This window comes from Sitophilus oryzae, unplaced genomic scaffold (assembly GCF_002938485.1).
Source record: "Sitophilus oryzae breed Bouriz unplaced genomic scaffold, Soryzae_2.0 scaffold_1494_pilon_pilon, whole genome shotgun sequence".
Taxonomy (NCBI): Eukaryota; Metazoa; Arthropoda; class Insecta; order Coleoptera; family Curculionidae; genus Sitophilus; species Sitophilus oryzae.
This window is the reverse complement of record NW_022146163.1, coordinates 4,151,453-4,177,443: the sequence shown is the minus strand read 5'-3', so window position 1 is coordinate 4,177,443 and position 25,991 is coordinate 4,151,453. Positions and strand designations below refer to the sequence as shown.

General features: G+C 33.3%; 1 protein-coding gene across 7 annotated transcripts in view; it reads left to right on the top strand.

The window, feature by feature from the left end:
• The window catches only part of LOC115877525 (nuclear receptor coactivator 7), a 311,115-nt gene that overhangs the window by 217,180 nt on the left and 67,944 nt on the right, over positions 1-25,991 (top strand). For 6 of the 7 annotated variants that reach the window (XM_030893747.1, XM_030893750.1, XM_030893748.1 and 3 more), the window contains 4 exons: positions 7,702-7,784; positions 14,676-14,749; positions 16,340-16,544; positions 23,315-23,553. In XM_030893747.1, coding sequence (XP_030749607.1) covers positions 7,702-7,784; positions 14,676-14,749; positions 16,340-16,544; positions 23,315-23,553 — 601 coding nt within the window. Of the gene's footprint in view, positions 1-7,701; positions 7,785-14,236; positions 14,615-14,675; positions 14,750-16,339; positions 16,545-23,314; positions 23,554-25,991 lie in introns of those variants that run through there. The other variant, XM_030893751.1, reaches the window with a different exon arrangement.

Below are 25,991 nucleotides of genomic sequence, written 5' to 3'. Positions count from 1 at the left end.
TTTAATGTTTTTTTTTAAATATGCTGTTAAATAAAGAACAAATATAACTCGTTATATCAATCGAGCTTGGATATTTAATTAAATCTCTGCTGGAGTAATTACATTTTATTTACAGTATGTCCCCTAATCGTCTTTGCAAGAGCAAAAACTTTTTTATTATTAACATTTTGAGAAAAATGCATTCTTTATAAAAAATTTGCTTGTTCTAAAATGGCTAATCCCGTTTATACTTTTTCAAATTTCTATACCGTTTTAGATTCTCTGATAGATGGTTTTTATGTTTTTTTTAAACGTCATATTTGTCTGTATTTTAAACTGTTAAAGAAGCACAACAACAAAGAAACACAAAACGAAAAGGTGATACTAGGTAATATGTGATACTACGAAATATGATGTTTATAAAAATTAATATAATAAATAATAAACATCTATCAAAGAATGAAGACAAAACGATATACCATAGAAACGCGTTTTAACTTTTATTAGGAAAGTAAATGGGGAAATTAATAATCAACCATTTTAAAAGAAGCAACAATTTTTTATAAAGAATGCATTTTTCTCAAAATGTTAATAATAAAAAAGTTTTTCGTCTTGTAAAGAAAATCAGAGGATTTTTTAATTTTTAAGGTGGCATTTTAGTCAGCATCAAATAATATGCAACTTTGCCTCCAATTTAACCGACCTCTTCGATTTTACCTCTTCTAGTTTCCTAGAACGCAATGATGAGGCTGAAATTTGGGAACCCTGTACAATATTAAAAATGGTACAATGGCAACCCAACAAGCAATCTTTTATTAGCGAATCATATTTGTCCTCTGCTTTCAAACAAACATTTTGATTCAATTAGAACTTTGCTATTGCCACGAATGCCATATTTAAAGATAATGTTAACACACTAAATTTTCGAATTGTTCGTAATAATTTGACGAACTTACATAAGTTCAAATTTGTTATGGGTATTTTCCGATCTACTAAGCGAATTTGTACAGATTTTTATTATTAAATTGACTGAAAAAATTCAATAATTAATTATGCCTATTAAAATGGTATCTAGATAGCTGAAAATCAGTTTTCAGTTCAATCAATTTTAAATAAAATAATTTTCTAAAATTCGGCCAATAAAACCCATTTTTACCCATTTATTACTTTAAATGTCAAATTTGGCAGACATCCAAGAGCAAGAACTTAAATTGTATTATGTCATTTTTAATCTAGGCAAAAACTAACGCCAAAGAGACGTAAATATATGTTTTTAAAAAATTACCAGATGATGTGAGCTTTTGGTGTGAGTTTAATAGTTTAAGTATTTTTTTTAAATTAATTTTTTAAGAGTTATCAACAGAAAATTTGATTTTTTATATGGGACGCCCTGTATATTCTCAATTAATTGAAAAGAACTTAAAATTACTTTTTCAAAAATATAGCATACTTGATATTTTGCTCGATTCTCCGAGACTAGAGTTTTTAAAAATTCGCTCACTCGCAGAAAAATGCTTACCGGTACTACTGTCAGCAGAAATTAAAACGAAAATAATATTTGCAATGAGAGATGCAGAAAATTTTACAACAATTTAAACTACCCACAACCAAACTTATATGGAATCATCTATTATTGTTCATAATTTTTGAGACGTATGAAAATTTTGTGTTAATGAATAAAACTCAGTCCTTACCAATGACTTTTAGTGAAAAATAATCCATATAGCAATAAAAAAAAATTAATCAGTTCCCAAATAAACAAAATGGTATTTTTTTGTTTTCTAAAACGAAATTAAGATTTAAATTTTTAATGGCCAAAAAGCAAAAACAAAAAGAAAATTGATAATTTTAATATTCCTTGTTGCCACCTCTAGCCCTTAGCTTCTATCCGCGCTGGCATGCTTCTTATTAAATTATCAATGTTGTCTTGGGATATGTTTTCCCATTCTGCTAATGCTGCATCAATAAGCTGTGCAGATTTCCTAGATTGTTTCGACGAGCTCTAACCCTACTTTTGATCTAGTCCCACAAGTGTTCGATAGGGTTTAGATCTGGTAAACATGCAGGCCAGTCCAAAACTTTGACACCTTCCGTTTCAAGACATTCTCTAGTTACTCTGCTGGTATGGGGAGGTGCACTATCTTACAAGAAGTTAAAATTATTCCCAATTGATGCTCTCCAAAGACTAACGATTGGTTATAGCACCAAATCAACATATCACCGACCCGTTAAAGTTTGTTGAAGTGGTAACAATGGAGTTTTTAATCCTAGTGTATGAAACTCCCCAGAACATTACAGTTCCTCCTTTATATCTTGGTACAGATTTGGCAGCCTGAAGTCTCGCTCGTCTTCCTGGAGCTCTGAGAATCCGAATTCGATGGTTATCTGATCTTAGGCCAAATCTGGTCTCATCCGAAAAAAGAAATTTTGTCAATTCTCAGTTGTCCAGTTTTGATATTGAAGGCATCAATTTAGCTGGTCAATTTTATTTTGCCGCGGTAACTGTGGGATCCGTGACTCTCTCCTACTGTAAAACCCTCGAGCACGAAGCCTTTTTCTTATGGTTTCAACTAAAACGTTTACACGTGTAGCTCTGGATAAGAAACATTGGGATTTATTCTAGCAATTTGGCACACATCGCGGTCTTGTTGTTCAGTTGTGACTCTTTGGTGACTTTGTCTGGCCCATCCCTTGTTTGTTCCTAATTCCAAGTACCTTGCATATGTTTTCGCTACAACACCCTGGGTAACGCCTACTATCTTTGCTACGTCTCTTTGGAGCATTCCTTGTTCGGTGAGAGCAATAATTCTTCCCCTCTATATATCTGTTAATCCAATATCAGGCATTTTTTTATTTTTTTGGATCGAATGAAAATTACCGGACAATCGTGATTTTCCTACTGAACACAAAATTCAAAAGAAAATAAATGGCGGCAGTCGTTTATTCTTTATTATCAGGTTTATTTACAACAAAAAGCATTATCTTAAAGTTGTATACCAATTTTTATCCTTACAAGAAATTTAGTCAAAAATAAAGAGTGATTCCATATAAGTTTGATTGTGTGTATATTAACAACAACAACACATTTAAACTATAATTCTACTACTAGACTACTAACGGCAGACTTACTAATAACAATAATAATAAATAGCAAACCAAGACATGAGATGTTGCTACTGGAGGTGTTCGAAATATCAACCGTCTTCTCTTATGCATAGACTGGACTGTTTCTAAACATTTTTCACGGAATCATTAACTCAGTGGGGGTGAAAGATATCCTTACATAATCGCTAAGTACTTCTAATTCTTATCTAGCGTATACGGGCAATTTTAAAATGAGAATCTTTAGTCTTCCTCAAAGGTAAAAATCCAAGTCCGGCGGCTTCATCGGCCAACGGTTGGGACCTTGGTTAGCTATTCAATTATTCTCGAAATTAGCTGCAAAAATTGCTGATAATTTCATCGTTCTGAGGCGGTGCCTCGTCTTGTTGGAAAAATGTTTTCGAGTTTCATTAGGCGTAGATCATCAATAACGCATCCAGAACCTACTAATTAAAAGTGGCGAACTTTTAAAAATTTTGTATTTCGAAGGGGACTCGAACAAAATATCAACTGTCCTATATTTTTGAAATATACAGGGTGTCCGAAATAAAAAAAGAACAGTTTTTCTGTTGATACCTCTTAAATTATTAATTTTAAAAATATACTTAAACCATTCAATTCTACGTAAAAAAGTGCTTTGAAAATGTTTTCATAAAAATACAAAATTTTCCGTAGCGACAAAGTTACAGCCATTTGTTAAAAATGCACATTTTTAAAAAACACCCCGTAACTCCGAAACGGTAACAGATATCGATGTGCGGTTTTTACCATCATGTTTTTGATAAAATTAAGCTCCAGACACCGATATTATTTTTCGTGTAGTTCCTATAGAAAAGGATGTTTCCCTTTAAAAGTGTCCAATTTGGAACACTCTGTACAATAAATAATAAATAACATAAAAAGAGCTCAGAAAAGCACAACACACTCAAAATTTCAAATCCAATTCAAATATGTCAATTGAAACGGCAAACAGAACTATCAAAAATGGCTGTAATGCGTGAATACATGAATGTCATCATTATACACCTTCCTTAATTATTTTATTCAAATGTTTCTAGTAATGGTTTTTAGTAGTAATATAGTGTAACATAGCACAGTGTTATTATAAAGCATGACAGAAAAATAAATATAGCAGAATCGAAACAGATCTACTTTCCTTTTAAATGCTACCATTGTTATACACTATTTTCTGATACCAACCGTTAATTTAAATCTCGGAAAACAAGGGAGCATTGTTTTGTCCCAACTATGCTTGTCACAATATAACTAAACGACTGTCAATTTTCATATGCGAAGTAATATTCGACATGTCAAAGCGGACATGCAATTCCGGATTTGATTTTACCGCGAATAAAAGCTTCATCAACCGCATATTGTTCCAAATGAACGTTACTAAATAATTTTCAGTACTGAGTGTCACGCGAAGGGATTATAACCAACATATTGTTAAGAGTTCATTTCACTCTCGGTCGGCAAAAGTAGCAAAATAAGCGTTTAGAATTTAACGTTTTATGTAAAAGTGGCTAGGTATTTTTACACAAATGAAGAAGGAAATGAAAGATAAGGAATTATACCATATCCGTATTGTAGCACATTTTTAGACAACTTCTTTATTTTTAAGATTTTGATGGCCAAACATCAACAAAATATTCCTTATGTTTGGACTAAATTTTCTCGAAAATAAAGACATAATTTAAAATTCCGTTACAATACGAAAATAGATTGAAATTTTGTGATTACAGTGATATATAATTTATATGGCTTTGTAACAAATTGCTCGCTATTTTATGGCAAATGCTGAAGCTCTGCAAACCTCAATGAAGTCTTAATTAAAGCACGTGTGTTTGGAATTTTGAGTATGAATTATTTTGAATGTGGTTTAACACGACAGGTGCGTACAACTTATCTTAGATAGGAACTATCGGAAACAAGAAATAGCCATCTTATCTGATAGTCAAGCAGCGTTAAAGGCGATCAACTCAGTATCAATCAATTCGAAATTGGTCAAAGAATGCATAGAGAAGCTGAATAAATTAGGCAAAGAAAATAAAGTCCTCCTACACTGGGTGCCTGCTCACCAAGGGATAAAAGGCAATGAAAAAGCAAATAATCTAGCTAGGAAAGGAGCGAACACTCCACTAACTGGACCAGAACCGTTCTGCTTTCCAAGTGGTAACCAACTCAAGGCGGAACTCAAGAACTTGGAAGATTCCATCCGCAACCTGGAATGGAAATCTTGCAATGGTCTAAGACACTCGAAGAAGTTTCTGAGGGCTTATGATCAAGAAAAATCACAGATCTTCCTGGGTCTGAGTAAGAACAATCTTCGGATTGTCACGGGGTTTTAACAGGACACTGTCTCCTCAATGAACACCTCAGTAGATTGAAACTAAGAAGAAACGGCGAATGCAGATTCTGTGGGGAAGATGGGGAAACACCAGTACACCTCATCACTGAGTGCGCCGAGACGACAACCATTCGTGCCATGAATTTTGGTACGACTGATATTGGAGATGGAGAACTACCCTCTATAAAACCGTCCCAGATACTGGCTTTTGTCAAAGCCCTGGGACTGTATGATGAGTTATGATTCAAAAAAGGGGGACACAATGGATCTGTAAGGTCGAAGTGATTAACCCCCCTCCCACTCATTCTAAATTCTAAATTCTAACACGACAGGATCGGGCTAAGCCCTTAGGCAGATTTTTGAATATATATTCCCTTTTCTCACACTCCAGCTTTACCCGACCCCTGAGAGCGACCCGAAATTACAGCATAGTAGACTCTTAACATATACTATATTCGATGGTTGTCTTTTATATTTTGCATATTGAAACATAGTAGGCGCCTGTCGACATATATCAAATGTCAAAATTAACTGTCGTCTTTAGTTAACTTAACGCCAAAGTTTTAAATTGCTTCGTTCAAGCTGTACCTAAACTGACTTTTTGAAGTTGACGAGTCAGTCGAAAAATGGAATTATGTCGATAATTACGCGCAATATTTTTTTCAATTTCGAAGACAGTTGTCTCAACAAGATTGCCTTGCTGAGTTGGTTTCTGTTTTCGGCAATGACGCATCAAAACAGTTGGTAATTTCTCGTTGGTGTGGAGAATTGAAACTTGGACGGATTAGTCTTGAAGCGATGATCCAAGGACAGGTCCCCCAACAACGGCAGTCACACAGGCAAACGTCGATGCTGTACGTATAGTGATCAGAAAAGAACGACATGAAGAACAGACTTTTTTACTTTTCCAAAAATTAAGAATGAACTGCGTGGTCAAACGTTCCAGTCCCCAGAAGATGCAGTCAGCGCCTTCAAAACTCAATTTTGGAAGTACCAAGACCAACAAGCGAGTGGAATGACTGCTTTCAGAATTGGTTTTAAGTTCTAACGGATACAAAAATGAATTTCTCTTCTCTGTTTTTGTTTCTACTTCTATATGCAAAATATAAAAAACTATAAAAACCTGTAAAAACTTCGTACTATACAGGGTGGTCCGAACTGTATTCCGAAAACTTCGGCAGCATATTCTGCAGATAAAAATATGTAAGAAAGTTCGTATAAATGTATGTCCTAAAATGCTTAGTTTCGGAGATACAGGGTGTAGAAGTTTCATTTTTATTTCGATTTTTTCCAAATAATTTGTGAAGTAATATCAATATTTGGATGAAAATTGGTGTCTGGCAGTTTTTTGACATGAGGAATTTGATTTTGATGACAATATGACTCCTATTTGTAGGAAGCGCCACCTACATGTATTTTAATTGTTTTGAAGACTAATAACCTTTCGTCCGTACTTGTATAAAACTACTGAGTGAAAAAATATACATTTCCGTGATTTTTTACGTAAAAATCGCTACGAGTAACCATTCTCTAGATATTTAGGATGAAAATAGTCAATACATGTCATTATAGACAAAAAATAAACATATATTGAGTAGATAGTTGTTTGACTGAAATGATAAATTTGGGAACTTTTTATTTTTTTAAATTAATCATAAATTTTTCTTCGAAAAAATGATGATAAAACAGTTTCTGTGGAACTTTTGGCACAAAAACATTTCAAATTTATGATTTCAGTCTAATAACTATTTAGTCAAAATGCATGTTTAATTTACAGATGTCAATGATGACCGGTATTGATAATTTCGATTCCAAATATCTCGAAAACCATTACTCCTAGCAATTTTTACCAAGAGACTTTTTTTACGTAAAAAAAAACTCGAAAATGTATATTTTTTTACTCATTAGTTTTATACAGGTACGAACGAAAAGTTATTCCTCTTCAAACCAGATAAAAAATATGTAGGTGGCGCCCTCTACAAGTAGGAGTCATATTGACATCAAAATCAAATTTCTCATGTCAAAAAACTCCCAGACAACGATTTTCATCCAAATATTGACGTTACTTCAGAAATTATTTTAAAAGAACTGAAATAAAAATGAAACTTCAACACCCTGTATCTCCGAAACTGCTGATATGCTGCCGAAGTTTCCGGAATACAGTTCGGACCACCCTGTATTTACTTCTTTGAAGTTTTACAAAGCAAAATCTTATTTTGTTCATATGTATTACTAGTTTAAAAAAATATTGAATATATTTTCTTTGGTTTTAGGAGCAAAAGTCGAAGCGTTGACCACGGAATATCATCGCCATATGATTTAGCTCATCTTCGAAGCCAAGTTCCCATCGACAGAGGTAACATCATTTTTCTTATTTTAAAACATTTTATTTCATTATGAAAACCCAACCTTCATCGAAGAAATAGCCAGACAGCGCCTTTCTCAAATAAATGTGTAAATATTTTCCTGGTATTGTTTTCCCAGAGGACCTAAGAAGATTACCTATAAGAACAATAAGATAAAATCTCTAACAAAAGAAAAAATCAGTGGCGCACATGTTTTTGCTTAAGAAAATTATAATAAATCGAAAGAATTTAACCCCCTGTAGCTACAAAACAAAGTAGAATCGAAACTATGTTGACATAAAACATGTTTTTTGAAACACCTTGTATGTCATAATGGCCATATTATGGGATAAATTAGATTTGGCTCTGTTTTTTCAAGAATCTTATAAACATTGTTTTTAAGGCCTGTTTAAAGTATCTATTTTATATTTTTATGACGTTCCCAAAAATTACCATAAATTCACACATAAGCGTCATGTCCTTCTTTTTTTAGAATTTAATATTAAATTGAGCGTTCTATTTAGACAGACCGTATAAAAAGAAACCCAAACACACTTCTATTGATCTTGATGGTTCATATCTAACATCTATACAAATACCTAGAGAAGATTGCCTATTTATTTTATAAACGAAAGGAATGATTTATTCAGACGGATATTTAGAGATATAAATATATCAAGATGACAGGACGAGACAGTATATTAATTAAAAACATCTTAAATTGTTTGTTTTAGATGCTATTGTTTGGAAGATAAATTATCTTAAAAGAAATTCTTTGTTAGTTTGATCACAAAAGATGAATAAATGTTTTGCAATAAATTAATTTAATTTATTACTAGGTTTCTGTCTTTTCACAAGAGAAAACAGAATACATGTTTATAAGAATACTATCGGGTTTGTCTGTCACACAGAGATTTTTTCAAAACAATGTTAACTTAGTTGCTTTGGTTACTTTAGTTGCTCATAGTGGTGTGTGTGTAGAAATATCAAGCAACCTTAAGCCCACGGCCACACAGAAAGCTTTTTTTGCGTTTTACGTTTTTTTTGCGTGTCAAGCGCTTTTTGCGATTTTACTGTTTGAAGCATTTTTTCGATTTGTGTCCATTAAATACACGCAAAAGAAGCGGCAGGTCTGCAGTTTCTATTCAGATGTCTAGTAGTAACGTCGCATGCTTTTTTTTATTGTTTTTTTATTGTTACACATAAAAAATAATTTGTTACACGTAAAAAATATTTTATTATTTTTTATTTTACGCGAATAAAACAGTTAACCTAAAAAACTATTTTTTACGCGTCAAAAACTGATTGTTTCTGGTAAAAAACCTTTTTTAAAACTATTTTTACGCGTCAAAAACTATTTGTTTCTGTTAAAAAACTTTTTTACGGAGAAAAAAATATTTTTTACTCGTAAAACACTACTCGCTACCGGTAAAAAAATATTTTTTACGCAAAAAAACTATTCTTTGCACTTGCAAAACTATTTGTTATCCGTAAAAAGCTATTTGTTACGCATAAAGAACTATTTGTTACGCGTAAAAAAAACATTTTTACGCATAAAAAACATTTTCTACGCATAAAAACACACTTTTTACACATAAAAAGTCCTTTAATTTATTAGCTTTCCAACATTTCAAACTACACTTTTTCAAACATTTCCTTCAAATTCCTGATTTTAATAGAATATTCCTATATAAACAGTAGATGTTCCCTATAAAAATATTCTTAGATAATAGGTACCCTAAAATGAAAAAAAAATGCATACTCTTTAATTTATTTTTATTGTATTATTAAATATTACGTCCGCATATGACGGGGTCTCATCTTAGAATTCGCTAAAGACGCTACACGCAAATGAAAACAAATTGATTTGTTTTCATTAGCGTTTTTTGCGAGACGCTTCACGCTAAAAACGCAAAAAAACGCTTTCTATGTGGCCGTGGGCTAAGGCCAATTCCAGCAGCCTTATGAGCGGTCAAGTCAGTAACTATCAATTCGAAGTTAGCCAAAGAGTGCCTAGAGAACCTGAACAAATTAGGCAAAGAAAATAAAGTCCTTCTACTTAGCAAACGATCTAGCTTGAAAAGAAATGAATACCACTAACTGGACCAGAACCTTTCTGCTTCCCAAGTTGAAACCAACGTAAAGCAGAACTCAAGAACCTGGAAGACTCCATTCGTAACCTGGAAAGGAAATCCTCCAACGGTCTAAGACATTCGAAGAAATTTCTCAGGATTTACGAATGTAGATTCTGTGGGGAAAATGGGGAAAACTCCAGAACACCTCATAACTGAGTACGCCGAGACGACAAAGATTCGCGCCATAAACTTTGGTACGACTGATGTAGAACTAACCTCTGTAAAACCGTCTAAAATACTGGCTTTTGTCAATACAACGTGTAGAAATAATTTGTGGTAGCTAGTTGTATGAGGAAAAAATTGAAATATTGAGTGGTTTTTTCGTTTGCTGACACGTAAAACAGAGGGTAAAACGTAACGTGTAGACGAGGTCGGTCAACTTTGCCCCCCGTATTAGAGGAAATTCAAAAAGAGATATACCACTCTTGTGCCCACATTTTGCACAATTTTGCACACTATAAATTATATTTTGCACACTTACCTAAGAGAAACTAGAGCCGTTTTTTAAACGGGGGGAAAACTTGACCGTTCCCCCCCATTTGTTACGAAATTGATTTATTTCTATGTACATCGATTCAGCTAATTTTGCACAATTTTGCACACCTATTTTTAAATTTTGCACACCCTCCTGACGAAAGTTATAAGGGGTTGAAAATTTAAAATTCCCCCCCCATCTGTAACTAAATTGAATTTCGTTTATATCAAACGAATCGGCTAATTTTGCACAATTTTGCACACCTATTTTAAAATTTGGACACCTTCCTGACGAAAGTTATGAGGGTTTGAAAATTTGCAATTCCCCCCTTTTTATATCAAACGAATTGTCTAATTTTGCACAATTTTGCACAGCTACTTTTAATTTGTCCCATTTTGTTGTGAATTGTCCCATTTAAAAAACATAAGTATGAGTCATATTTGAAAATGATAGATCTCAGCGACGTGGAAAAGTGTACGGAACCCAGACTTCACCTTTTCGATAAGTTATACGATAACCGAGATATGCGGGTTGTCGAAAAATGCAAAATTTTCAAATTTGCCAGGTATTTCAGGAAGTAAGAGGGCTAGGACAAATCTATGTGCAGAATCTTTAGGTTCATAAATGTTCTTCTATGCAAGCTATAAATTATCGAAAAGGTGAAATCTAAGTTCCGTGCAGTTTTTCACGTCGCTGAGATCTATCATTTTCGAAATATGACTCATACTTATGTATTTTTAAATGGGGCATTTCACACACAATGGGACAAATTTCAAATATTCAAACTCTTATAACTCTTGTCAGGAGAGTGTGCAAAATTCGAAAATAGCTGTGCAAAATTGTGCAAAATTAGCCGATTCGTTTGATATACACAAAATTCAATTTCGTGACAGATGGGGGGGAAATTGCAAATTTTCAAACCTTCGTAACTTTAATCAGGATGGTGTGCAAAATTCAAAAACAGGTGTGCAAAATTGTGCAAAATTAGCCGATTCGTTTGATATAAACAAAATTCAATTTAGTCACAGATGGGGGGGAAATTTCAAATTTTTAACCGCTTATAACTTTCGTCAGAAGGGTGTGCAAAATTCAAAAACAGGTGTGCAAAATTGTGCAAAATTGGCAGAACCGATGTACATAGAAATAAATCAATTTCGTAACAAATGGGGGGGAACGGTCAAGTTTGCTCCCCGTTTAAAAAACGGCCCTGGTTTCTCTTAGGTAAGTGTGCAAAATATAATTTATGATGTGCAAAATTGTGCAAAATGTGTGCAAAATAGTGGTATATTTATTTTTGAATTTCCTCTAATACGGGGGGCAAACTTGACCGACCTGTGTAGACGGGACTTTAGAATATTTAGAAGATACGATGGAATATGATCAGACAACCTTCGATGATGTCAGAGACATTAAAATACTTCGTCTAATATTTCAGTCAGCAGAATTCGATAACACTATAAACCTGATACATCCTTATCCGATGTCTATAAAACAGAGGCGGATCTACGGGAGGGATCTTTTTAAAAATATATCTCACATACTAAGTATACAGATAAGTACGGAAACCACCAAACATTTATATGACTGCTCTCAGTGCTCTCAGTGTTCAGTTTCCTGTACGTTCGAGCACCTGTTGCAGGCTAGAGAAAATGCCATCGATGTTAAGCTAAGTTTTGGTCTGATGATATTTAGTGTTTGTACAATGTTTATAATATCATAAGTAAGGCCATTCGGTCTTCATTTTCATGTTAGTTACTGAACTGTATAGAACACAATTGCCATTTGGATCACCAACTTTAGGCAGGAGAGGGCGTGATAAGAAGAAAATTAAGAAAATGATAAAAATGAGACAAAAACTTCTGTAATGAAACTACTGTCAATTTTCTTTCTAGAATCCAAAAACTAATAAAGGCTCAAGTTTCGTTTACTTGAAATCAGTTTGGTTTGGTTTAAAAAAATATTTGTTTATGTAGTATTTGGAAGCCTTTTCGAATAGTATGTCATAAAAAATGTTCTGCGGAAGTCCATCCCTCGAGTTTTTCAACTTTAGAATAGCTGAAATCAGAGCTACTTTCGTTTACTTGAAATCAGTTATTTAAAAAATATTTGTTTATTTAGTATTTGGAAGCCTTTTTCAATAGTGTGTCACAAACAATTTTCTGCGCAAATGCATCATTTTTAGTTTTTCAACTTTAGAATTGCTGAAATCGGGGTTACTTTAGTTTGGCTAAAATCAGTTATGTAAAAAATATTTATTTATTTAGTACTTGGAAGCCTTTCCAAATAATAAGTCCCGAAAACTTTTCTGCGGAAATGCATGCATTTAGAATAGCTGAAACCAGTTACATGAAAACACGTTTCTGTTTTTCATTTTAGAAATTTTTCTAAACATAGAAACGCAAAAAAAAACATCATGGGGAAGTGTACCATTTTCATTTATTGATAAAATATTGTAAAATACAGCAAGATTCGAAAAGAACTCGGCAATAGGAATTCATAAACAGACGCATTTTAGCTTACAGCGTGTTTTGATTGCTTTGGTTAGCTTTGTTTTGGTTTGGTTTTTGTTTTTTTGGTTCATTTTTGTTTATTTTTGTTTTATCTCGGTTCGGTATTGATGTCTAAATTACAGTATCTACTAGGTTATAATACCTACACAAGAAAAGTGTTTAGAATGTAAAGCAGGAACACGTTTTCATGTAACTGATTTCAATTAATCTAATAAAGTCGGAAAAAAAGAGAATGATGCATTTCCGCTGAGAAATTTTTATGGTTTTGTGTTAATTGAGGCTTCTATATACTGGATGTTTTGTTGTTTTTTAGGGTTCCGTACCCAAAGGGTAAAAACAGGAACTCTATTGCTGTCCGCCCGTCCGTCTGTCACAAAGGTCTATCTTATGAACCGTTATAGCTATATAGACAGTTGAAATTTTTACAGATAATGTATCTATGTTGCCGCTGTAAGAACAAATACTAAAAACAGAAAAATAAAATTACACTACATCACCACAATACACCAAAACACTTTTACTTTTACACTGGACGCGCGTTTCGCTAACCATGTTAGCATCATCAGCAGATGATTATAAACTCCAGTCCAGTGTAAAAGTAAAAAGTGTTTTGGTGTATTGTGGTGATTTAGTGTAATTTTATTGCTGTGTAACACCAAAGGTTCCAACCCTCAACCGTAAACTAAAAACAGAATTAAATAAATGTTTATAAATAAAAAAGTACCTACTTTCACTAAACATTATCTTTTAAGTAAGAATTTTACATAGAATCTTTCAAGTCCTCGGTGGCCGCGTGGTTAAAGCGTTAGGACTTTACGCTGCTATGACGTTGGAGCCGTAGTAAGGCAGGTTCGAATCCTAGTCAAGGCGACTTTTTTTAATCGTTTTTTTTTAATTTTTACATATTTATTTTTACTTTTTACATATTTATTATTGCTTAATACAATATTTAGTAATGTGTTTCTTTATTTATTTTTAAATTACTTATACGCGCATTCAAAATTTCAGCTAAATCGGAAAAAAAGTTTATAATAATATAGTGTCTAATGTTGTATAGATAATGAATGGTACGGAATTCTTCGTGCGCGAGTCCGACTCGCACTTGACCATTTTTTTATAAGTGATATCAATTAAAAAACTTCACTCCTAATAAATACATAAGATTCGGTAAAAAATATTCCTCCTCTTACTGTAGAGATATGAGCGCCACTGATCGCGTGTATTAAAAATAAGTACCTAGTCGCTACCTTATCATTGACACTTTTATCTTACCTAATAATTGCCGATGTTTACGACTTCACATGATATTGTTTTGAAGTTTTGACTTTTGTCGTGGACACCTTTGTAGACTTTTCCTTTATCATGAGAATATTTTTTCATCGGTGTGCTTTTCTTGTAGGTTATTATGGTTCAGTAAGTGCAGTTCGCATTGTTCTAATAGTATCATTACATTATGAAATAAGGAAAATTTTGATACATACGTATTTTACAGAATATGTTAATTAGTATACTGTGAATTTTATCACATGTATACAATGATACCGTCTCTTCCTAGAGCGCGAGCGGTTCTATATTTATTGTATCGTATTTGATGACTTTAACATTTGTTGGCAGTTATTTTGACATGTGTCAACCGTCGCCGTGTGTTCTCATAAAAAGAATTGGCGGTCCGACTAAATTTATCGTGATTTATTATAAAAATAGATGTTTTGCCGATGAAGGTTGGGTTTTATAGTTACTAACTGGTCAGTTGATGTTTATTAAATAACTATTTTATGACAGATCTCGATGGTTCGACGAACAGTTTGTCGGAGAGAAGAAGAACAGGACCTCCGGAAAACACGACCACATACACAGTAAGTTTTATTTATAATTTTTTAATAATAATATAAATAATTCTTTTAAATTTATTTTGTAAACTCAGTTTATTATGAACTTTAGTATTTGATACAGTGTTAATGGAAGAGTTGTTTTTTTACCCTATCTTTAAAACACCCTGTGCAATTATTTAATGAGCAAATTTTGAATTCTGAAACATTATTTTTCGGTCAGAACCATGTCTCCTGAATATTTTGTTTTTTGACTCATGTCAACACATGCCTTAATTAATTTTTAAAATTAAAATGGACTTGCCACAAACATTTTTTAATGTTTTCAATAATTATTGCTACTTTTTGATATTATTCTTCATAATGCCGAGGTGGTTTTGGTGATTATTGTTGTGTAAAAGTCATTTATTTTGTTGAAGATGTTCGAAGTTATGAATATCCGTTTGGTCCTTGAAGAAGAATAGGAAATCATAATCCAATACCGGGTGCGTCTCAAAAGTGGCTCACACCTATAACTTTTTTATTTTTTCAGATAAAAAAACGAGATTTGGTATTTTAGTATGTGACATAAATTAGGATAGATTGACGTGTTCAGTTGTTTCTGGTCACCTCCTGTTTCTCCGGAAATTACTACAACTTTTGATTTTTAAATGACACCCTTAGTATTTTTTTGCTTTATTCCATAAAAAATGACTCTGAATGGAACAATATATTATATGTCAACTTTTGACATTTTCGTATATGGTTAACAAATGTAATGCAAAATGTAACATGCGGTTCATAACGACAATTTGACTCGAAAGAGGTGTATGGTACCAACTTATTCGTAAAAAATGCTTTTTCCAAATATGCTAATGAGCCACCCTTGTTCCATTTGAAAAAATTAAGATATAATTAAAAATACGATTTGGGCGTCTTTTAACCGGCCAGGACGAAACACGAAAAACATTAGAAATGGCACTCTAGATTGAAATTTAAAATACGATTTTTTAAAGCGAAAATGTCAAATGTTGGCATGTGATACGTCATTCTATTCAGAGCGTCATTTTCTATTGAATAAAGTAAAAAAATACTGAGGGTGCTATTAAAAAATTGAAAGTTGTAGCCATTTCCGGTGAAACAGGAAGCGACCTAAAACAATTGAACACGTCGATCAATCTTAATTTATGATATATACTAATATACTAAAGCTTGATTTTTTATCTAAAAAAAAATAAAAAAGTTATAGGGGTGAACCACTTCTGCCACTTTTGAGATGCACCCGGTATAATTAAGGGTTCTATATTTTAATCCTTCACAAGAAATGTCAACGTTCCTGTAAGAAAACTTAGTTAAAGTTCATTGAATGTCATTATGTGTCAACAAATTAACTAACGTAAATATTTAAATTGTGTTTATTCAATATTCTTAAGTTAAAATGCTCTCCGGTAAAACCCAGAACAAACAGTAATTTTCTCAGTAGCGGTATCTTTGTTGCTTTGCAGAGCTGAGGGATACAAAGAGTTGCCCAAACCCAATCTTAAAATGTTTATTAAATTAATTTGTTTAGTTAATTAAATTAAGTGTATTATCTTTATTCCAGTCCCATATACCCTAAAAATAATCTACTTATTTTAGGTTGCCGACAGAGATACATTGACGTCGGTAGCTGCCAGGTTCGACACTACACCATCCGAACTGACCAAATTAAATCGGTTAGGCACACCGTACATATTTCCTGGTCAGCAATTATACGTACCACTTAGGGAGACTAGTGAGAACGAATCGGAAGGTTCGACGCCTGTTGAAGATACTCATGATGATTTACCTCCAGAAGAGAAAGGTAAGTGCTGTTATGTTTCAGAGGTTGGTAAAACTGATATTTTTAAATAACAGTTGGAAAAGTTACCGTTACTTGAAAATTTCAGTTTTACTCAGCACTGGTGGTTTCATCGTTTTTTTTGTTTTTGTTCCATTGGTCCATTCTCTTTGACATAATCTATGGAACGATCATTAACGATTGAAATAGTTGGTTATTTTGATTTTGCTCGTGTGGTTGGCAATAAATTTAAGAAATTCGAATATTTACCATATCAGCAATCAAAATTTAAATAATATGATTAATTTTTTGACGATATTGAAATTCGTTTTCCGTAATAATGTGGTACTAATAGTCCAGGAATAACAAATATAGTTTCCTACAGCTCATTGTTGAGGGAAAGATTGAAGGACGACGATGCATCGGGCGTAAACGGTTCTCCTGGTTGCGTAATTTGCGCCAGTGGTTTAATATAAGAGAGACCAGTGCAATTATCCGTTTGGCCCAAGACAGGGAGGAATTCCAATTGATGGTGGCCGACCTCCGATGAGGAGGAGGCGCATGAAGAAGAATAGTCTAGTAAATGAAGGTTGAAACCACGGCTTAATTCATCGACCGGGACTTTTCAGGCGGATTGTGTACCTTTTGGGGAGTAGTTTTAGGGGAAAAATTGTAACACTGTACTCGGCCAGCTTTTTTGATCAGTTTTTCGCAAATATCTGCCAAAATATGTCATTTACAAAATTCTTCTTGGAATAAAAAATGAAGCTTAGGTGTAATGGTCCTTATAATTTTTTACATAGAATTAATAGTTTTAGAGATATTTCGCCTCGAAGATCGCTCAAATTTCTTTCCAAGTCTTAACGCTCCAAAGATAGATTTCACAAGCGTCTTATTGATTGATAGGATAAATTGTTTAATAACTCGGCTAAAATTTAATATTTTTTGATGATTCAAAGTGCATTTAAAAGATACAATTAACAGCTATCACATTTTGGAACTTGTTTGAATTTTGTCATATTTTATGATAATAAAAAAACGGTCAAACATTTCTTGATGTTTGAGATGTTGGTGAGGAGTTAGAAATCAATGATAAAAGTTCGAAATTACCCGCAATATCTATCAGAGTATATTGTTCTTGTCCATTTTCCCGGATATAATTGACCTTCACCATTTGGTCTGAAATATCAGCATCTAAGGGACGTCCTACGCCCCTTGATGGTCTAGGGACTGTGTGTATAAAATTGTGTATGACAGTGCTTGTGATACCTGGCACCCGCAAAAAAAATCTTGACAAATAAGCTATTATTAGTGAAAATATGAAAATTTTTGTAAAAATCTGAACATTTTTGGGCCAAGGATTGGTTTGCCCAGTTTTTTTATTATCATAAAATATGGCAAAATTCAAACCAGTTCCAAAATGTGATAGCTGTTGGTTCTACACCTCTTAAATGAACTTTCAATCATCAAAAGATATTAAATTTTAGCCGAGTTATTAAACAATTTGTCTATCAGTCAATAATACGCTCCATTTCTACCAGCCTTTAGGAGTCCTCCTGTTCTATGTTTGGATGGCCCTGCTAGGATTTTCTTGGCATGTTCCATTCCGGGACTGTCATTCCAGTCCCGGAACGTCGCACCCCTAACCTATTCACAGAGCCTGTCTCTTGCGAGATTTTTTGGAACGCTAAGTGTCGGTTCTGGGCCCACGAATGGGCGAGCCTGCACCAATTTTGACGAGGGAATTAGCACGTTCATTTCCCTCTAGGCCGACATGTCAAGGTATCCATATCAACGACACTTTGTTCCTATCTCCTATTACATTGAGTAGTTTCTTACAATGAAGAATCGTCATAGACGTGCTTTTCGTTACCTCAAGTGTTCAACGCGTCTTGACTATGCGAAAATATGCATATTGTTTTCCCGGTGTATTGCTGTTCTATCAGCAGTTGCACACAGGTTTCAATACCTTGGAAAATTGTGGTGTGTTTTCCAAGACTGTGGTAGATCTCAGTCTCTGGACTGCTGCAGTAAATTCCTGCGCCAGAATATTTTTATAAAAATCTCAAAATTTTTGGGCCAAGGATTGGTTTGCCCAGTTTTTTTATTATCATAAAATATGGCAAAATTCAAACCAGTTCCAAAATGTGATAGCTGTTGGTTCTACCTCTTAAATGAACTTTCAATCATCAAAAGATATTAAATTTTAGCCGAGTTATTAAACAATTTGTCTATCAGTCAATAATACGCTTATGAAATCTATCTTCGGAACGTTAAAACTTTGAGAGAAAATTTAGGGATCTTCAAGGTGGAATATCTCGAAAACTACCAATTCTACGTAAAAAATGATAAGGGCCATTTTGTAGGTAATTATTAAGCTTCATTTTTTATTTCAAGAAAAATTTTGTAAATTGCATATTTTGGCAGATATTTGCGAAAAACTGATTTTTCAGCCATTTGGGGCTATTTTTTCAGCCAAAGCTGGCCGAGCATAGTGGTACAATTTTCCCCCCTAAAACTAATCCCCAAAAGGTACACACTCCGCCTGAAAAGCAACTGTCACTAGTTTTTTTCGTTTTCCTGTTATTACCGATTCTGAACCGTCCTAGAACTGTGATGCGTATGCGCAGAAGGAAAAATGAAGACATTATTTCATTTGCGCATGCGCTGCAGAGTTCTAGGACGGTTCAGAATCGGTAATAACAGGAAAACGAAAAAAGCTACTGTTTCCGTATTTTCAAAAAAATCAAATTACTGGTTTTTCATAAACATCTAACCTACCATCACCGTGAATCACCCTTTATTTTGAAGAACTTTTAAAGAATGCTCACTCAGGGACACCTATTATTCTAGAATATAGAAGATTAAAACATGATGATTAAAATTTACAACCATTTTTATCGGATATATTTATTGGTATCTTGAGTGGCATACATTTTGTCGCGTTATCTACAAAAGTTAGAAACCTTGAAAAATGTTCATAACATCAAAAATGCATCTGCAAATAATTCGTAAATTGTAAATTCAAGCTTCATATTTACATAATTGGTAAAGCATGTGTGTGTCCTTGCGCTTGGAAAAATCTTTTCGCTAATATGAAATTTATATTTCCTACATTTGTTTGACGGGAAATACGTAAAAAAAATCCTTATCAGTATGTACCATAAGCTACTCCGTTAATACAGCTGTGGAAACGTTCGAAATAAACATTTAACTTTTCAGTAGTCCATATTGTTGTCGTTGTTGTCGCTAAAGTGATTTTGATTGATTGCAACTAAAAACAAATCTATTTTGGATTAAGACCATAATGAAGACGGTCTGCAGGTTGGGATAATTTTAAATTTAAATGCCAGGTAAGCGTGGGTGTTTTTAATATTTTTAGTTTATGAGTTGGCAGTTTTATCTCTCGTCTATACTATGTCTGAGAATATAAAAATAACCATTACTATTATTTATTTTCCTAATATTCAATTGCTTATTAGTTTTTGATCGTACAGACTGAGTTTAAAATAGGATTTATACTTTATATAAAACTTCATCAAATAAACTTTTAGTCACGTGATTAAGCTTGACCAGCACAGCTTTGCCCACTTTTGCATATTTTCTTTTAATAAAAATATTTTAGGAAACAAAAATAAACTAATTATAAATATATAAACAGTTATTATTTACATCAACAAAACTCACCTTCTTAACATCACTTAAGGGACATAAAGGGCTATTACTACCGCTTTCCCGTTCAAAACATTCTAATAAGGTTGCGATGAGTTTTTGCAAGGGCTATTAAGCTATCCTGTAATCCTGTACACTTCGCACTAAAAGAGGTTCTAAAAAGAACAGTGTTTAACTGCAAGGTCTGCTAGTAACTATTTATAGGCTTAAAGTATCACACCACTATGTATTTAGACCAAAAACTCGTATTATACAAAACTAAAGTGCCAAAACGAATGACATTGTCAGGAAATAAATAAATAAATGCGGAATCTAAACATTTTTTACAGCAGAGCTACCACCTGAATCCCAGCGGTAAATTTAAATTCCAGTTAGTCAGCCCGGCGCCGAATATGTCCGTGGTTGGCAACGATGAATTTAAAAATCGCGCCCGCAATTACGTAACTCAAAGTTTAACTAGTATCAAATCTATGTCCGTCATTTAGAGCCATGATGAAACTAATGGAGAGTTTTGGCATAACATTTTAACGTTGCGTTACTTATTAAGGCTAATTAAAATTATAACGTTATTCAAGCGCAAAATTATTCCTTCTAAAATTTTATATTTTACAAAAATAAATATTTTATTTATTTACTCTTTTACCAAATTCATGTTTTATTAGTTCATTAGAAGTGTAACAGTCAAAACAAAAATAAAATTATGAATACATATATTTTAAATTCCAACAATAGAGCTATTTTTTGATTTAACAGAAAAAAATAGTATAGTAAAAATGCTATAAACCACTAATTAACTATTATTAAAAATACTATATTACTAACTATGTACTTACTTATTTATGATTAAACTATTTTTTTATTTGGTTCATAAATTTATTATTTCTAAAATGTCACAATGTCTATGGTAAAAAAGTTTAGTATCTAACACGAAAATGATGATCGCCTGTAAAAAATATCAAAATGCACAAACGAATAAAAACACAAACTAGAAACTCAAATAACCGAACTTTCTGACAAATCAGGAATATTTGAATTAATAATTATTTAAATAATGATTTAAAAATAACTTGACGGATCACCAACCATAGATAAGATACTATAATATAAAATAGATACGAAACTCAATACATTTCGTCTGGACCTTTGAATAAGAAGACTAAGGAAGGAGCATAATGCTATCCATGTATTCATGCATGGTGGGCGGAAAAAGGACTCCAGCGTGGGGATCCTTGACAGTTCTGTTTGACGATTCATTTGACACATTTGAATTTGATTTGAAATTTTGTGGATTTGTCAGTCATTACGGAGCTTATTTTATGTTATTTATTATTTATTCTACTACTGATAGTTGTATAAAGGTAGTAAATCTAGGTGGAAATTGTGGCAGAACTTAAATTAACAGTGACACTATCGCGATCTATCGAAAAAGACTCTAAAATAGTTGGTTGTGTAGCGTGCGGTAGATCTCGGCAAAAATCGAGTGAAATAATGGAACAACTTTTCGCTAGTAAGTGACTATATAATATACAAACGTGTAGTAAACGGATCATTTATGAAATTCACTTAAATTAACTAATTATATATTTTTTCTTGCATTTTTGCTTTTATTTACTACTTAAAAACTAGATGATAGATTCACTACGTCAAAGATTAGATTTCAAAGAATTTAGATACGTCAATTTGACTTATCTACTTCAGTAGCGTATCGGATGTTTATGGTTATAAATAATTATTATAACTTATCTATTTTTATTAGAATTTTATATTTTTATAACAATTTCAATAACTACCAACATTTATTAACAACGTAAAATAAAAAAAAAATATTGAGTCTACCCCATGTCTACCCTACATCATAGTTTTACATTTTTTAAATAAAATTAGAACGGCACTGATAAACCGGAATTTAAGTCGGCCATATTTGAGGCCCATCGCGGTGGACCTAAGATTTTCGATATGCTCCTTCCCTAGTCTTCTTATTCAAAGGTCTGGACCGAGCGGTGGCGCCATCTCGTAGGTCTAGTAACGAAATAAAACATAAATTTAAAATGAATGGTTTCTATTTTTTTCGGATTTTTCCACGGCATTTTCGCAAAAATTCTTTTATAGGTACTGTATATTTCGTATCATCAAAAAAGTCGTTTAGTTGGCTTGGAAATGACGGTTATTGACATCTACCATAATATTTTACATATGAAATAACAGCGATCTTCATTTTCAAGCCAACTTTGACGCCGATTTTTATTTAATCATATAATATTATATTAAATTGTTTAATGATAGAAAATCCGTATTATTAACGTACTGTACCCAAAATTCGTAAATCTATGGATTAATCAGTAGTTCTGGCAACATTGTTTCCGGCAACCACTCACTCTGTCGACTAAAGCTGGAGTCTCATGCATCCGAAATCCGATGGTACGACATCCGAAATTTGAAGTTATCCTGTGAAATAAAAAAGGCCTGTCGCATACATCCGAAAGTTCGTTCCGAAATTTGACACTTTTGACATTTTTCTGCTGCACTGAATAGAGATTCATGTCATGTTTTATTGGAGAAATACTTATAAAAATAACTTCCTCGCCAAATATCCCGAAATTGCCCACTTCTCCCTAAACTTGTTTTTAAAAACAAATGTTTTCAAAAAAAGTGTAACAAAATTAAAGTAAACAAAATTTAACTTTATACGACGTCGTTTCGCTAACCAGTTCGCTAAAAAATTGGTGTCAAAATATTTCGACCAATAGGAGCACCGTCGGATCGTCGTGTCATCGGATTTCGGATGCATGAGACTCCGGCTTAACAGCGGAACTACGGTCTGCTACGGTACAGTATTCTTTATCCGCTGTGCTGTAAACGACTATCAGCGCGCAGAGCTAAACCCGTTAAACTAAATTTCGGACAGGCTGACGGTAACGCCAGCTACATCTCGGACAGGTTTTGTACCACGAAATCGCCTATAAGGTTGCGCATCTTCTTATTCCTTCAATCAAGGGTTATATTCAATTTATTGCCAACCAACGAGCAAAATCAGAATAGCCATCTATTTGAATCATTGATAAATATTTTAATATCGATTCGTATTGTCTATGTACTGACTAAAATTATTTATATATTTCCAGAACTGTTGGATAATCTCAGGCCCGTTAGTCCGAAGCCGGGTCACGTGGAGAGGGTACGGACCCCGTCATGTACCCAGGGTTCGTCGACGGAACAGGAAGATGAACCCATATCGGTGTTCAGAGAGCGGTTCCTCAAGATCAACGTCAGACACATTACCGATGGGGAGGGCGTTGTCTGTGGAGTGCTGCTGGTTACCCCTAATGCTGTGATGTTTGATCCTAATGTTTCGGATACACTAGTAAGTCCTCGATAGCTACTGAAAAATCAGTAAAAAAGTTGACGTGCAAATGATTGTAATTAGGGTTTCCAAACCGGGATTATACAGGGTGGTCCAAACTGTATTCCGGAAACTTCGTCAGCATATTATGCAGATAAAAATAAGTAAAAAAGTTTGTCCTAAAATGCTTAGTTTTAGAGATACAGGGTGTAGAAGTTTCATTTTTATTTCGATTTTTTTCAAATACTTTCTGAAGTAACATCAGTATTTGGATGAAAATTGATGTCTGGGAGTTTTTTGGCATGAGAAATTTGATTTTAATGTCAATATGACTCCTATTTGTAGGGGGCGCCGCGCCACCTACATGTGTTTTAAGTGTTTTGAAGAGTAATAACTTTTCTCTCGTCGGTACCAGTATAAGACGACCGAGTGAAAAAATATACATTTCCGTGATTTTTTACATAAAAAATGTCTCTTTATAAAAAATCGCTACGAGCAACCGTTCTCAAGATATTTAAAATGGAAATAGTCAATACATGTCATTTTTGACAAAAAATAAACACGCTGAGTAGACAGTTATTTGACTGAAATAATAAATATGGTAAATTTTTATTTTTTTTTAATTAATCATAAGTTTTTCTGCGAAAAAATGATGATAAAACAGTTTTTTGTTGAACTTTTGGCACAAAAAAATGTCAAGTTTATAATTTCAGTTTAATAACTATTTAGTCAACATGTTTAATTTATGTCAATGATGATAGGTATTGATAATTTCGATTCCAAATATCTCGAGAACCATTACTTGTAGCAATTTTTACCAAAAGGCATTTTTTACGTAAAAAACGTTGTGAATGTATATTTTTTTAATCAAAATTTTTATACAGGTACGGACAAAAAGTTATTACACTTCAAACAAGTTAAAACACATGTAGGTGACGCTTCCTACAAATAGGAGTCATATTAACATCAGAATCAAATTTCTCATGTCAAAAAAACTCCCAGACACCAATTTTCATCCCAAATATCGACATTACTTCATACATTATTTGGAAAAAATCGAAATAAAAATGAAATTTCTACACCCTGTATCTCCGAAACTAAGCATGTAGGACATACATTTATACGAACTTTTTTACTTATTTTTATCTGCAGAATATGCTGCCGAAGTTTCCGGAATACAGTTCCGCCACCGTACAGACCACCCAGTATACATGGTCGCTGATATGTATGGGAACGGTTTATTAGGTAAAATATAATGGTGCCTTTAGACTTGAGCACGCACGCACTGATCCTCCGCGAATGCTCAAGTGTAAACGACTGTGCGCGCACGCTCACTCTGAATCTGTATGTGCGCGAACAGCCGCGAACGTGAGCGGTCTGGTGTGGGTTTTTGGTCCGTGCTCAAAGGGATTTTATGTGTGCGCGAACGCTCAGTTTGCACCGGCAATTTGTTTTGTCTGCGTGCGTGAGTGATTTTTTTTTCGTTTTCTTCATTAAAATTATGGAGGGGATCAATGAATCTTCGTTATTATTAATTGAAGAATATGAAAAGTTGCCTATATTATGGGATGTTAAACATTCTTTGTATTATTAAAAAATAAAAAAAAACGCATGGCAAGATCTTGTAAATAAAATTAATATTGAATATGTCGATATTAATGAATTTGCTATTCTAAAATTTGTATCTTTTGTTTAATTTTTGGTGTTATTAAATTTTGTAAATATTCAAAGTCGGGTTTGGTCATTCTTGTAAAGTTTTTGAACTGATCATAGCCCTCCTCAGACAGGAAGTTGTTGCAGTAAATTATATCGATTTCTAAAAATGTGGGTTTGCCACCAGCGACGATGTTTTCGATTTTTCTCCTTTTTAATAATTAAGCTGTGCATAACAATGACTGCAGCCTCGACTATTTCTTGGTCGTCCATTATTTTCGCCCACACAACTCTGCTGTGCGCGCACAAATGGATCACTTCATTCGTCGAAAAATAAGTTTTTAATTTGAACGGAGTCGAGAGCGCGAACGAATGCCGTGCGCGCACGCTCAGCTCGTGCGTGCTCAAGTCTAAACGCACCATAAGAGATACCGCAAAAAGTTAAATATAAAAGTTACAGACTTTTTAAATATCTATTAGCGGGTAATAAATTTAAGTATACATACAATAGGGTCGATCATAAAGTCGTGGCACATCAAAGTTTCATTTTTTTTAAATGGAACCCTCTAAATTTAATAAAACCATTTTTTTACTATTTCTCATTGACAAGTTGACATTTATGTCAAATATATTTAAAAGACATTATTACTACGTAAAGCAACTTCTAAAAATTACTTTTCCTACCACTAGCAACCTAACGCGTCCTTAGTCAAACTAAATTATTTTGTCAAAATTTCACCATATAATTATCCTGGTTAGGTCTCATTTTCTGGAGTCATTGACTCCTTCCTCAATCTTTTTATTCA